Genomic DNA, 15143 nt, shown 5'->3' with positions numbered 1-15143 from the left:
TATAGTGTCACATTCCGTTATTGAGCTTTAGATAAGAATCAACTGCCAACTCCCTTCCGCTTTGCAGTGAATGAACCCGACATTTGAACGGAGATAACTTTCATTATGCTACAATATTCCATTGCTGTGTTGCAGCATCATTGTTCTAGCATGCAATGCAAAATGGCCACACCAGAACGCCATATTTTAGAAGCATTTATAGGGTGCAGTATTATCGATATCCATTTTATATAACGCACCAGAGTTCATGCGTTTTTTTGCTGTTCGCTAGAACTTCACATACTAGAACCTGTAGAAGTCAGTTAATACCTGCCACGAATACCTTTTGGAATGCCCCCGCTTTGTGAAGCAGATAAGCGGGAAGAAGACAAATAAAATTGAATTCCACATCATGCTTCGTAATCTGTCATGCCTTCGTTTAACCATTATCGTGCGTATGCGATTCCTTGCCCGTCAACGTGACGCTTCCAATCGCAATTCCATTCTGTCTTCCTTTAAGCGACCATCGATTTTCAAACGATGCTTATCATCGTGGTCGGGAGGCTCCATGTCAAAAGTGTTTTTCTTTTTTTTCTGTTTTGCTTAGATTCTTGAAGCTAAACATCCCGACTCAACTTTTACTTCTAGATGTCAATTCTGTTCTGCTTCCAGGCGGAAAGTGTATCAAAGGTTCGTTCCTTCACATGCGATGATAGCACAAAAAGGGCTTCGTGGCAAAACATTTTGCATGGCTTCACCAAATATTGCAACAAACAAACGGGAAATGACTAAGCCTTTCTTAAGCAGCTTATTCTGAGCCGTGGGTTTTTATTAAATGTTTTATAAATAAATTGTTTAGCATGCATGATTGGAACGTTCTAAAATGGACACGGAGTTTTAACTTTCGATAACGAGTTTTTGTGCGTTTATCCGATCCGAATATCATGATTTTTTATTAAATCTTTATTTTATCCTATTTCATCAATAATAAAGTTTTGAAATTTATCTTTCTCATGTGTGAATAATAGTAAAAGGTAAAGTAAAAGCCTAACCCAAATTGGTCCATCAGAAGTGAACGAAGTCTTCGTCTCTTCAATTTCTCGCTTTAATGAAGTTGTGTTGCGTAAATAGACTTCGCTTCTGAATTTAATTTATTCTCTTCAACCATTGGCCCGATTGTTTCGCTAACGCTTCAAATTTGAATTCCTATACAAGAAGCCACTAAAAAAAACGCCAACCAGTTGATGATGGTCGCTAATTTAGCGGTGTTGCTATCAAATTTGTAAACATTATTTCACCTCGTTAATATGGTAATGGATTTTACGGTCACGAACGCGCTACTTTCGCGCATAATTATAAGGACTTTATCGAGTTGGCTTCCGTGTCTTTAATGCTTTAATGCAACTCTACATTTCCATTCTGTTACCAGAAATTCTGTCACCAGCGAGATGAACTCACCCCAAATAGAGTGGTGTTAATCGTCCGAATTTGTGAAACAAAAGATCAAAACGAGCTGCCTTACCATTTCCGGTCCGAATCGTTCGAATGATAAACCCATCGAAATCAATATGTATTGGTGCTTGTTTGGTGAGAAAATATTCCCATTTCGCAAAGGGGAGGGTTTTATCAAAACGATAGAACAAAGACAATCAATCGATCTTGCCTACCGAACCGTTACGGCCGAAGGTGTTATTGCCAAACATTCGTCATGGCTAAATAAACGGTTGGTAAACACTTTTTTTCTCTACCAATAATGGAATTGCTTCTGCAACGATACAACTGGCCATTCGTTGATTTGTTTCCTTCTTTTTGTGAATAACGAATAGTAATCGATATTCACATAAGGAGCAACATTTCAATTTTGCTATTCAAAGCATGAAATGGTCGGGGAAGTGCTAGAATTTCAATAAGATAAAGTAATTTCCGTTTCCTTACGAGTACTAAAAACGGTTGAGTTGCGTTTTATTGCTTTTTTAACGCTACTTTATATGAAAAAAAGTGTGACGCTGCATATAAAAGGACATATTATTTGCGTACTTAACGAAGAAGTTTTATCACCATCAGTTTTTATATTTTATAATTAAAAATAAACTAACCCCAGCTCCAAACTGGGAGCGATTTTTAATAAATATTATAAAGCATTTTAATTATTTGATTTACTCTCATGGACATTATTTGAAGTAAAGTTGCCTTTTTTATTTCTCTGAATGTAGCAACAACATTACTTTCCAGCGTAACATCACACAGCGTTATATTAAATATGCGAAAACATAAACTTTTTAATGGCCTGCTAAACGACTAACTTTCTGGCCTTATAACGTCCCCCAAAAGACATCCCTTACCTTTTCACGCGACCTACCTTTGCTCAGATTTATTCCGTAACACCTCAAAATACAGTCCGGTTCTGTTTTGTAATATCCGGCCACGAATATTTACGACGCTTACGGATCCGCGACTAAGGCGGAAATAGCTCTGGAAAACGTGCCTGTGGTGAGAAACAAACTGGTAAAGCAAGCAGGGGCTATGTCGTCTCCCTTGGTGGTGAGTAGAAGGAGAGAAAAACTTACCCATCATGCTGGACACCTCTCTTCGTGTAGCACGTGCTAACGATTTCGGACAGTCAACATTCAATGAACTGTAATGGCGTCCGAGAGGGAAGGTAGCTGAATCTGACCTACACACGCTACTGGGCAGGTATTGTGCCCCTTTGTGGCAATTTAAATTCAATACACAACCGAACTTTCGCACTTTAAGCGAATCACGGTTCTAGACGTTAGACAGCAACGTCTGAAAACTTTTCAGCTCTATGGAATGCCTTTTGCTTGCGTCAATTCTAGATGAATTGTTACTCGCTTACGTGGGTGTTTTTTTTTAATTCTTTCATCTTAAAGGAAAGTATTGTAAGGGATCTTTAGGTCCATCAATAGTACAAATGAAAATAGCAGACCAGTAACTTCCTGTTCTTCCAACAGGGATTAGCTAAGATGTGTATGAAGAATCCATCACTCTTGAGAGAATTACAAGATCTGATCGATGTCCATCCATTAACAAATGTAAGTAGTCGTTGACAAGTACATCAGGTTCTCCTGTAAAGATTACTCAATATCAAGATCGCTGATAAAAAATAAAAATTGGCCTGATTCTACGCGATAACGTTCTGGAAAGTTGTGAACATGTAACAATAATTGAGACTTGTAGCACTGGTTGTACCAAATGCTTTCCATGTGGGTAACTTTACCCAATTTATAGATTTTAGAAGATATTAGTTTCCTGAAGCCTAAAGAGTCTCCAGGACGGAGGAAAACTCACAAAGAGCTTGGCATTCCTGTGGATCCTTCAAAAGCCGTTGAATCTCGTCATCTTTGGACATAGTCCATGCCTCAGCGAGATATTACGTGAGATCTTCAACTTTGAGGCACTCCATTCACAGGAGATGTTGAACCATTGTACCTCTTCATTTACCCTTTATTTGGACAGTCAAGCCCGGCAAATAGGTGTACTGGTCGGAAGCGAATTCATACCATTCTTGACGTGTGGCGGTCGGTGTCTCTACCATCTAAGTCTCTGCTCTAGTCAATAGAGCCAAAACTTTATAATTGTTTCCTCGAATCGCAGCTTTAACCGAATTAATCTAAAACATAGCCATGTAAAAAAAGGTCTAGAAATTCGTTCGGTAAACTCAGGATTCTCGCACAACTCAAAGGGAGTATGTCTTTTCTCTTGATTAGTGTCTTCTAACTTCAATGTACAATTTATTAAAACTTGAGTCTGAGGTTTTCTTCTTTCTGACTCTAATACTAACGGACATGCTAAAGTTCGCAAGCAAAAGCGCCGAACAGTATCAAAAAAGGTTCTAAACCGCTGAAGACAATTAACACATACACACCAAAAAACTGAACCAAATTCAAGAAAACTTTTCCTTTTACTTCCTACCCCAAATCTTCATCATGCCATTTACCATTCATAATGATGCTCGACGCGTCACTTTCATCACATTCATCGTCACCCATAAAATCGCATCCATGCAAACCGGGATCTTTTCGCACAGCTGGGCGCATTTCACAATTACTTGCGTGCTGACGGCGAAGTAGCCTCCAAAAGCGGCACCTTTCAAAATGACGTTAAGTGGTTTTTGTTAGACTTCTTCAGTTTCTGTGATAAACGAACCAGCGCTGGCCTAACGTGTGTGTCTGCAGCTGATGGAAGATGTAGAATGATATCTAACAATCGTTTTGCTTGCTTTAAACACGTGCATATATGGAGTGGTGTGTGTCAGGCAACTTTTATGTGGTGTTTGCATTTTTTATACTTAATCTGTTCTATTTGTAGCCCCAAAGTTCATGGAAATTTGATACTTTGGCAAGATGTTGGGGTATAATTTGAAAATTTGCTATTCAGTTTTAAGACGAAACAGTATAAGTATGGCTTAAAAGTTTGGTTACATGCATATGGAACGACCAAGCATACTTTCGATATTAATATTTCATTTGAATACTTTTTTAATTAGCAAATAGCACTCATTCTTTTTGTTAAAGGATATTCTCACATACTTCTATAAATGTTTCAGCTGTTTCAGTGAAACGTTATGCTGTTGACGACTCTGGGAGTTGATTGAGTGATTCTTTATCTGTCTATTCATTTTTTATACAATTCCACCTTGCAAACACTTTTCAATTGACGTTTAAACGTGCGAATAGCGTAACGATAAAGGCCCTATTCCTATTCCACCCTCGGGCAAGAACCGTTTAATGTGTCGCGAAATGTTTGCTTTTTGTTCCATGCAAATAGAATCATCCCTACGCTAACACAGTTATGCCCGTTATACCATTTTTGCATAAACACGCTGCATCTATTGCAGTTTTTTCATGGTATCTTTTCACCGTGAAAAAAGGGAAGGTGTGTAATATGGGAAACACAGTTGATTGAATTTTAACCGTATTTCAACAGGTGCAAATGATCCTAGTGCAGATGAAAGAAAACTGCAACTGCATTTTCACAGACAACGCTCGTAGCCATGGGATCTGCATTCCAGAATACAACCGAAAGGCGTCTGTTTACATTGCACCGTACATGAAATCCCGATACATGCATGATACAATCACGACAATTAAAAAGATGAACTATCGCTTTCACCTAGTCCTGGTATGGAGGCATTTGGTTCACCTTAGGCAAGAACCCCGTGAACCATTAGGCTGCTCCATTGGCAAATGCTTCAACACTAATAACACCAGCGCGAGTGTGCAAACTTTTGCCGATGCGTGCGAAATAGCTGATGCCTGGATAACATTAATCCACTTTCCGTGCTATTCGATCGTGCTAAACAATTTTCAATCTGTCGTGGACCCACGGGGTTGAGCAAGCCGATAGCTACCGTTTTTGCGTGGAGGAAGAAGGATGAAAACATTTACTCATTCAAGCCCCATCGCTTCCAGCGCTACTTTGCAATGAAAATTAAAATTAGAAGGGATCGCAAATTGCTCGCAAAATGAACGTTCATCATCATTCTTATCTACCTAACCGGATCTTACCGAAAACCGAAAGGAAAATCGATTTCAGGGCACCATTCTAGGGGAAAAACCCTCCTTGTTCCGTTCTAGCGTACTGAGCTGCATCGCCGAGCGAAACTCGCTGGGAAAAGCAATTCAATTTTACTTTCCAGTCACCGAGCTTGAAACCGGTTATTGTGGCCCAGGTACACATGGGAGGCAGATTTTCCATCCACAGGGCAGAAAAAACCCCTCCACCCCTAAAGGGGTTTGGCTGAGAGGCTTTTGCTGATCATTAAGCGAACAGGATGCCGCTTTTGATGATGAAGATTCGTAATTCTGCAAACCGTGATTGCTCGCTAATGAAATGGAAAATTATGAAATGGCGGTACAGTGCGGCACAATTTAAAGTGTTTTATTTATGAAAAGTTTCGTTGAAACTGTGATTGTTCTATGTTGTAGTTTACAACATTCAGTGTTTTATGAGTTTGGTATATCAGAATTCGATATGATTTTTAAATTACTTAATGGATTTAATAAGTTTTAAAAAGTATAACTACCAAACCATAAAGATCATTCATCGGCAATACCAGGCGATTTTAATTGAAAACTTTAACCTTTCACCCGTTGATACGTTTATCAGTATTTCATTTACAAATCAACGGTCTGGTTGGCATCTTGGCGTACGACTGGGTACGACGCTTTAACCGCATTTTTATGACACCTCGTTATTCATGTAATCTCCAACGTAAGTCAGCAGTTAACACTTTATCGCTTCGAGGCTTTCCGAGGCATTTCCATCCGCTTAAAGTTCCCCACCATGCCATGGGTGTCTGTTTTATCTTCTAGAAATTTCCTCCGGCTTTGGGTCGGACTTTGGGAGTTCACTTCCCACCCCCATTCTTTATTACTCTGTTTGCGCTTTGTCTTTTACTTTCGACCCTTCGCTGGACGTTAAAACCATCCACGCGTTTTCGGTAGCTTTATGAGAGTTTATTTCATTTATATCTACACAGCCAGGAACGCTACTCGGGAAGGACAAAATATACACCTAAAGCTGCCAGTTCTTACCACAGTGGGGTTTTTGTTTATTGCCATGCTTTTGGGTCGTGTTCCGACAATTTCCCTTTTGTATATCTGTCTTGCTGTTGGCCATTTCTTTCAATTAACCTGTAATCAAATTAAAACTTGCTTCTGTTAAAGCTGGAAAATGCATTTTCTCATTTCGGAACAAAAAACTTTGGCAATTCGATCAGTAATGGGGTGAATTTCGCGTTGCTTCACAAAACCTGAAACATAATCTGATTTGAACGAATCAATAATCCATCAGAAACACACAAAGCTATTTTAAAAAGCATCAACAGCGGACTGTTTTTTTCTTTGTGTGCTGCTGCTGCTGATTATGCAAATGAGAAGAATTGATTGTTTTTAAATTAGGTTAAAGAAATACATTCTTTCATCATTGAGATGATGGAAGTGAAATGTTTTGCATGTTCTGTTATACTTCGTTGATTGGTTCCGACTTGAATTACGTTGAGCGAATCTGATTCAGATTCATGAATCTTAATAATGCTTCGAACTTGAATGAATGATTCTAAATCTCTATTCTGAAGAGTCATGACTCCTCAAAGACTCGAGATAACACAGTGTTGTATGTAGTAGCGCCACGTCCGCAGGACTGAACATCTCGCAACAGATGAATAAAGTCAAATAAACCTAATATTGGTACAGAAAAAGAAAGAATTTGTCTGAAAACAAAAATTCAACTCAATCGGTCCACACAATCGAGTACTTGAAGGACTTGGGTTATGTTATCTTTTGTTTTGGAACAACAAAAGACCTTGAGTTAATTTACCTATAGCTGGATAGTCTAGACTCTAGAGTACCTAAGCTAAATAGTCGAGGTTGTTTCATCAAGGTATTCATAAGAATAACTATTTCCATAACTCCTTAGAGATTAATGCAACTTTAAAGAATGACTCTTTATATGATTCATTATGCATAACACCAACGTTTAGGTTTAGAAATGTTCTACCGAAATATTATAGCTTTTGGGCAAATTTTTTAACTTATTAATTTCACGTAAAGCTTGTTTTTTACCTTCATAAAACATTAAACTGTGTGATAAAACATTTCAGTTAAAAACGTGTGAAATTCGTTTTAATTTTAACTATTTAAACCCATATTTCCACAACCTTGTTTAAACAAACCTCTTCAAAAAGGCTGATTACTAGCTCCTCTTTGCGTAGACCCGAATTGCCTGAAGGCAGCGTTTCTCTTTCGAAAGGAATTTAAAGACTCTTATTAATCTCATTGATGTCAGCTACTGCTGGTGAATCCGTTTTGCACCATCCACGCCTTCACCTAAACGAACTGCTGCAAAACTTGATAATAACGATAAACAAAAGCATCCCGAGAATGTGAAGAGTTCAGACAAAATATTCGCGCCCCCAAAAAAAACAACAAAAGCATCTGGCCTACCGTTATCAAAGGAAATTCAGCACTCAGCCAAAAAAAGGGGGAGGGAAAAAAAACCTAACCGCCTTTACTAAGAAATGCAATTAATGTGAAATGGGTAGGAATTAAACATATCTTTTTCTGTTCCTTTCTTTTTCACTTTCAGGTTTCACCGGCTACTGCCCTGAGGCTCGAAGGGCTATTCCTGCGGTATTCCAGATCCCGAGTGGATGACAAGCTGCAGCAGTGAATTAAGTGTAGCTCGTCCTATTCCTCATTTCTGTTCGTTCGTTCGTTCGTTTGTGACCTTTTCTTTTGCGTCTGTGCAATCTGACGAACTCAGATAAGTGAAAGACACAAAGACATTCAATAACTGTGAGGCAAACAAAAAGCTGTGTGTTATAAAGTGTGATTCTGGTTTAGTCTAAAAATAAAACCACTCACTGCAGAGACAACAGCAGGACATTGACAAACTATCCAAAAAGGACTATTAAACCGAAAAAAAACCCAAACAAAAAAATACACTTTCCGAACATTACCAGATATCCTGACACCTAACCCAGTTCTTACCGACTTGCAGTTATGCTACAGCAGGGACATCCTACTACTGAAACGTGCAAGCGATCGCTCCCGAGTGTTTGGTGATAGTCCACACAAAATAAGACATTTACTCACCAGGAAGAAGAGCAACAACAGCAGAAAAGCGAAGCAAAAATATCCAGATAACACAAAACGGCACAACACAAAACGGTTGTGTATGAGTCTACTGGGAAACGAAAGATGTTCGGTTCCAAATTGCGATCATGGATGGAAAATCATATTGTGCGACCGAGAAAAAAGGGAAACAAAAATAAATCCGGAACCAACGGGTAAGTCGAAACGGATGCTATTGCTTCCCTTTTTTATTTTTTGCTTGGGGATGAGATTGTTCGATGGAGTTGTATAACATCCAAAGCAGGAAAGGGTTGATATCTTATAGCAGGAAATAGCATAAACGTAATATACAGTAAAGCAAACGTTCAAACATAAAAAGACATCGAACACATGCACGATTTTAGCTACATTTGCACTCGACAGTTTTAAAGCTCAAAAAGTTTTAGAATATGAAAAAGGATTTTAAGAAATTAGTTGTTTTGTATTATAAAATTTGTTAATTTATTGAGTTTTCCTTTAAGTAATGTTAATTATTTTTATTTCTTTTTTATTCTTAGGAAGTTTATCAAAAGTACTCAATATTACAATTTTTTAACAATAAACAAGTTTTATTAAGCTTCAAGAGATTCTTATCATTCTCATATCGTTATCTGTTAAACAACTTTCTTCCTTTCCTATTTTCGTTTTCATTCGAATTCGTTGCTTTTGTTTCTTGGGAATTAAAATTATTTGTTATATTTTTGTATTATTACAAAGTTTTATCAGAAGAAATTAGTTAAACTAATTTTACCAAAGAATAAGCTAAGTTAAGCTGAAACAAACTCTTACATTTTTTTGATCATTGTGTATTTTTTTAAACAACTCTCCTCCTACTTTTATTTTCATTCAAATATATCTTTTTTTGTTTCTTGGGAATTTCAAACATTCTTTCTTCTCTGGTTTTTCTTTCAATTTTCAATTATTTTCTTTGTTTCGTGTTTTTTTTGCGTAACGACACTATGCACAAAGTAATTCCCTCAAAGCATTTTCGGTTACATCCCATTCCGAAACATTAAAAAACCCAAGCTTGCAATGGAACTTTCTTTTACATCGAAACACTTTCATTGGATTCTGCGTCTTTCGTCTTTCTCTTTTTCTGCTTTCCACCCGTTTGCAAAATAAAATCATTTTATGCTACAAAACACGGGCCTCTACACGAATTGTACACAGGCCTAGGCTTGGCTTTTTTGCCAGACAGACAAACATTTTGTTGTAAGCAAACGGTGGCTAGTGATTTGACGTACAAATAATGAAAACGAAAGCTTATCAGCTCACCGAACTGTGCGGAACGGTTTTCGGCCGTAGCCTTTGTCACAATTTCTGCCCATCATTTGCTATCGATGCACGTACCTGAAACGTGCCCCGTGTCGACTCGTTCAACTTTCACTTGCAAAACGGGCTTAGTCACTGCAGTAGCGCAGCAACGATTCACTTTTCGTTTGTTGCAATGCAGATTGACAGAAAACAGCGGCACACAGCGAGTTTCCGTTCTGTCGGCATAACATGATCAAAGTATCTAACGACCATAATCAACTTTTATGCCATTATGGCTTGATTGGTTTCAGCGCTGTTTCAAACTTTGTTTGAAAATATTTACCCATGGCTGACTGCAACTGCAACACACCGTCGAAGAGGATGCTTTGTCAGTGTCTAATGCGCAGTTTTCTTATTCAGTTTTGATAATGTTTTAAAATAACACAAAACCAATCAGTTTAACGCAAATATTGTATGGAAACAAGATAAAATATTTTAGATGTTTTAGTTGTGAAACATAATGTAGATTAACTTAAAGTAGTTGTCGTTAAATTTTGTTTCAAACCCTCCATTTTTGCTTCTAATTCAGTAAGTATTTTTATCGTTCATTCATGAAGTTTTCCCTCCTTTTAAAAACAGAATGAATCCAACAGTTTTTTCATGTTGATATTAGACAATTAATTTGGGTCTTTTATACTTATACTTATTGTCCATTAGAAAGGATTTACAAGTCAAAACAAAATGACAACTGTCTTAAAGGGGGATATACACTCAGAATTTCAAAAAAACAGGCCATTTGGAGAATTTTTTAAAAGCAAAACTTTCTCATATATTGGATGACTAGCGTGTCCCCTTGAAGGTATACTCACTGAAAGAGTTGATGACGTTTCTGAAGTACGTAAAAGTAGAAGGATTTGTTTAAATTCGTATTTATTTTTTAAATTGAGTACCCTTGCAACTGAACCATTTAAACTCTCCTCAATTTAAACTTAGAGAAATCGATAGATTTTCGTTATATTACCACAAATTAAATATGAGAGTAAATGTGTAAATATGAGACAAATTTTCATTACTTCATTTATCGGCAACGATTATAAATTGAAATTTAATTATAGCATTATTGAATTATTTAATTATTATTATATATAGTTAAAATATTTACATTATTTGCTCCAAAAGCAGACAAGAATACTTCCCATAAACAACTTGAATTTTGATCTAAATAAGATGATTTTAAATTCCTTTTTTTTCTTATATTTTAATCATCCTCTTCCCTTCATTTCCACCTCATAAAAGAACACCAACTTCTTTACACTTGCAAATTACGCTCCTCGCTTACATTTTATGTTTGTTTTGCCCGTTTTTTTTTGTTTTACTATCCTCCCAATTTAAAGCACACAGAAAACTTCCAGCACCAGTTTAAAAACAGGGAAACTTTCCGTACCCTAACATTCTCTACGAATCAAGAAGAACGGTCCGCAAAATGACTACCAAAAAACATCAACTAGACAGTTTTTCCATTACTCAACTTTTGCACAATGCTACAAAAAATAACATACGTTAGAAGCGAAGCGTTATGAAATGGGATGAATAAACCATCTAACCATTGAACGTCATGGCAGGGAGAAGAAGTACCTTTTCCCTGCCAAGCCTATCCCTTTATATTAGACCTTGAAATGCGGTATCGTCGAAAAGCCTCGGTCGAAACAATTGCGGCCTTTTTTTTGTTGTCCAGGGGGTTCTTGGAATACAAAAAAAAACCTGAAACGAAGGATGAAGCAAGCAAAAAAAAACACAACAACATGACTGCATCATTCGAAATGCACCACATGATTGGGATGACAATGATGATGTTGATGAAAAAGTGGATGAAACTAACACACTAGTTTTAGCGTTGGTGAAGTATACGAACCAGAGCACCTTCCGTAATCGTGGTACAAGTGTGCTCTATATCGCTTTACCACAAGGCTTCAATTTTACCCACATCCTTAAACAGTTTGAAAATTCGCCCACACATAGCCTCACAACTGAAACTGCTGAAGATGGAACTTTTACCAACGCAGACAATGTTTACTCTCTCGCCTACTCTATCTCTCTATACTTCACATACCCTGGACCGTGCTGTATTCAGTTTTCTATCTAAGCTTTTCGAGACAATTTCGTACTAGCAATTCATCATTCATGTTTGTATATTTTTCTTCGTGCCTTTTTTTCATTTATCTTCCTACAATCACTACCTTCTTGCAAGGCTATCGTCTACTGTGTACACACTATTTGCCTCTGTTGCGAGAAATGACGAAAAATACAACCACGAAGTCGACTATTTTCAGCCAGTTTCGTCCCAAAACAATCAAAAATAGAAACTCCACAAGATTCACAACAAAAAAAAATCCTGACTCTGGTTTTCCAACAAAACCTTATTCGCGCACTAGTCTCGGATTCGTTCTTTATGTGTCACTAATTCGATTTGGAACAAGCGTGATGTGTTGATGGAGCAGGGCGTATCCGTCAGCGTGTGAGCGAATGCCGTACACTTTCTCTAAATCGAGCAAATAGTGAAGCCCCATTTTAAGCTGACAGATGTTAACCGGCAGACGGGTACGATTTGATTTTACGCCTCAATTAAGTGACAGCTTTCAACACTCTTGAAGCACTTCGTGGACAAGCGGCAAAGGCAGCAATGCAAAAGATAAGGAAAGAGAATCCCCAAAAAAAACCCCTCTCCGGAAGAACATTTTACGAGCCAATAATAAATAAAATCGATTTTTTCGATTATACCCCGAAAAAGCAAAACCTTCCGTGTTTGTATGGAATGTCCAAAGCCCGAGGAATGTGCCTCGAATGGATGATTTAAAATCGGCTAAATTCCTGCAGAGACACATTTCTCTTCTTCAGCATCGAACGGTCTTCGTTTATGTGTGTGGATGTGTTTTTGTACAGAATGTAGGTTTCAGCACAATTATTTTATGGAACATTCGGTATTGCCGAGTGGCGGAGAGTGAGATTTGGCAAAAGATTGCACGAGTTCGATAGCATTGCCGGGCACAAATCTATTGTACATTTGTCTAGACAGATTTGTACTGGGATCCAATCATCTATCCCGTTGACAGTTAGCGCTTCGTTCCGGTGGTTGGCAATTTGCCATTCTCTTTTATTTGCCATTGTGTTGAAGAAAAAGAAGGAACATGGGGGAATAATTTCTGTCTAATTGACTCTTGAGCTATATTTATTAGGCATCGTTCGGTTGTCTACTGTTTTTTGCACGATGTACTAACATAACGGAAACATTAAAAAAAACATTAGAAGCATGTGATCTTAGCTCATGTAAATATAAAAATAAAAGATCACAAATTAAATTAAAATGAATACTTTCATTTTTATTACAGTAATTTTACATTTGGAACAGTTTTTTGAAGTTTTATAACAGTTAAAACTTATATTATATTGAAAATGAATTGAAATGAAATGAATACTTTCATTTTTATTACAGTAATTTTACATTTGGAACAGTTTTTTGAAGTTTTATAACAGTTAAAACTTATATTATATTGAAATTATATTATATTACTTTATAATAACACTCAAAACATCTCAAAACACATGACAACCTATTCGCGCCTATGAGTAGGCAATCCGCATAACAGATAATTAGTGATAAGCTTTAGAATCTTAGCTGTAGCGTTACTGAGGATTAACTCCATTATTAAAATGTCTTATCATCGTACAATTTTTCTCCATATTGACAGTAAATCTAAATGTTTCCTTCAATGCCTATTGCTCCGCTTAAACACTGGCATAAATGTTCTTTTTAAAATAAAAAAAAAATAAAATTAAAAACAATCGCACCTTCCCACGCATGTATAAATAAAAGCAGCTTTGCATAAAATGCTCATACAATACTTAGCGGAGTAAATGAGTATGTTTATTAAATTACATCCTCCATTAACATAGCTTCACATCAAAAATACTGACAACATTCACCCCCATAACCGTTAGGTAGTAAAATGGTGAAAAATGTCTATCCTAATTATACCATTCCATCTGCTTCAAGCCAGTAGCAGTGCGTCATTGCCATTTTGTTGGCATTTCCATAACCCCGTTTTACAATTCGTGTCTGCCACCAGTCAAAAAGCTAACCGTACGTACCTTTATCAAAAACGACAGCATCCACAGTGGGTGTGTGTGTGTGTGTGTGTGTGTGTGTGTGTTGGGATGGTACTTGTTTATGCGCCATTCATCGTGCATGAGCAAACGATTCGCGACTATAACACCGATGTGTAAATGAAATCCGATTACAATTTCTGTTCCGTCACGTCGCATTTCAAACTACGTTGACATCTGCATCCGTTCGCTTAAATGCTCCGGGTTGCAAAATTGGATGAACAGCGAATGGATTTCATGTTGAATAAAATTTAATTTCATGCAACCGTTCGCTTATGCTCATATCCGCGACATCGACTAGCTTGCGATCGCTTGCGATCGAATTTGCAATGTTGCGTTTTATCACTTTGAAATTGTATCTACACATCAACGATTTTATAACTCATTTTACCCTTATTAATAAACTCTCATCAGATACTTTCCATAAAGCATGTTTTACAAAACGCGAATACTTGTAATCCACTGCTTCATTTTATCGCTGAACATAAGAACGAATGAAATTGTTGTTACCTTCAGACTTGTGAAACGTTTCATTCGTGTTCTTCAAAATTCACCAATAATACTAACATTTTGCGACAAAACGGTTCTGTCCTTGATACAACACTCTCTGCTCATGCTCTCCAGTAGACAGCCAGCACTGCTGAGTGTTAATGCTTTTCTCGCATACTCATGTAATACAAGTGAAAAACATTTATGAGCTAGTCATGTTTCGCTCTTAAACACATGTGCATCTTTAAAACCTACTTTACTCGCTCCATATCCATATCGCTCCATATGTAAGCGCGTCTCAGTCTCACCGGATAATGGGTTCTGCTTAAAAGCTACACCCCATATCATGCGATGGTTATGTTTTGTTGCTTCCATTACTTCTAAACTCCCAAGTCACATCGAAATGTGTACAGATAAGCTGGTTCAGATTTAATTCGTTTCATTAGTAATTCTACCGCAGGTTCTTTTTCGATTTTGGGATTTTCAATTTTGGAATGTTTTTCATACAGAATGTAGCATACAGAAGAGTGAAGTAAAAAGGACTCACAACCTGATGGTTTTCATCTACAACATTTCATTTTAAATTTTTGAAAAGTTCAATTTGATTATTTTAACTCTATTTTA

General features: G+C 37.2%; 1 protein-coding gene across 2 annotated transcripts in view; it reads left to right on the top strand.

The window, feature by feature from the left end:
• Window positions 1–15143, top strand: part of LOC125771409 (uncharacterized protein DDB_G0283357) — a 64521-nt gene that overhangs the window by 28283 nt on the left and 21095 nt on the right. Inside the window, exon 3 of one of the 2 annotated variants that reach the window (XM_049441986.1) lies at window positions 8089–8791. In XM_049441986.1, coding sequence (XP_049297943.1) covers window positions 8703–8791 — 89 coding nt within the window. In that variant the 5' untranslated portion in view covers window positions 8089–8702. The remainder of the gene's footprint in view (window positions 1–8088; window positions 8792–15143) is intronic. The other variant, XM_049441987.1, reaches the window with a different exon arrangement.

Source organism: Anopheles funestus, chromosome 3RL, assembly GCF_943734845.2.
Source record: "Anopheles funestus chromosome 3RL, idAnoFuneDA-416_04, whole genome shotgun sequence".
Taxonomy (NCBI): Eukaryota; Metazoa; Arthropoda; class Insecta; order Diptera; family Culicidae; genus Anopheles; species Anopheles funestus.
Note: the sequence above shows the minus strand (reverse complement) of the source record. Positions and strands in the feature narration are given on the sequence as shown.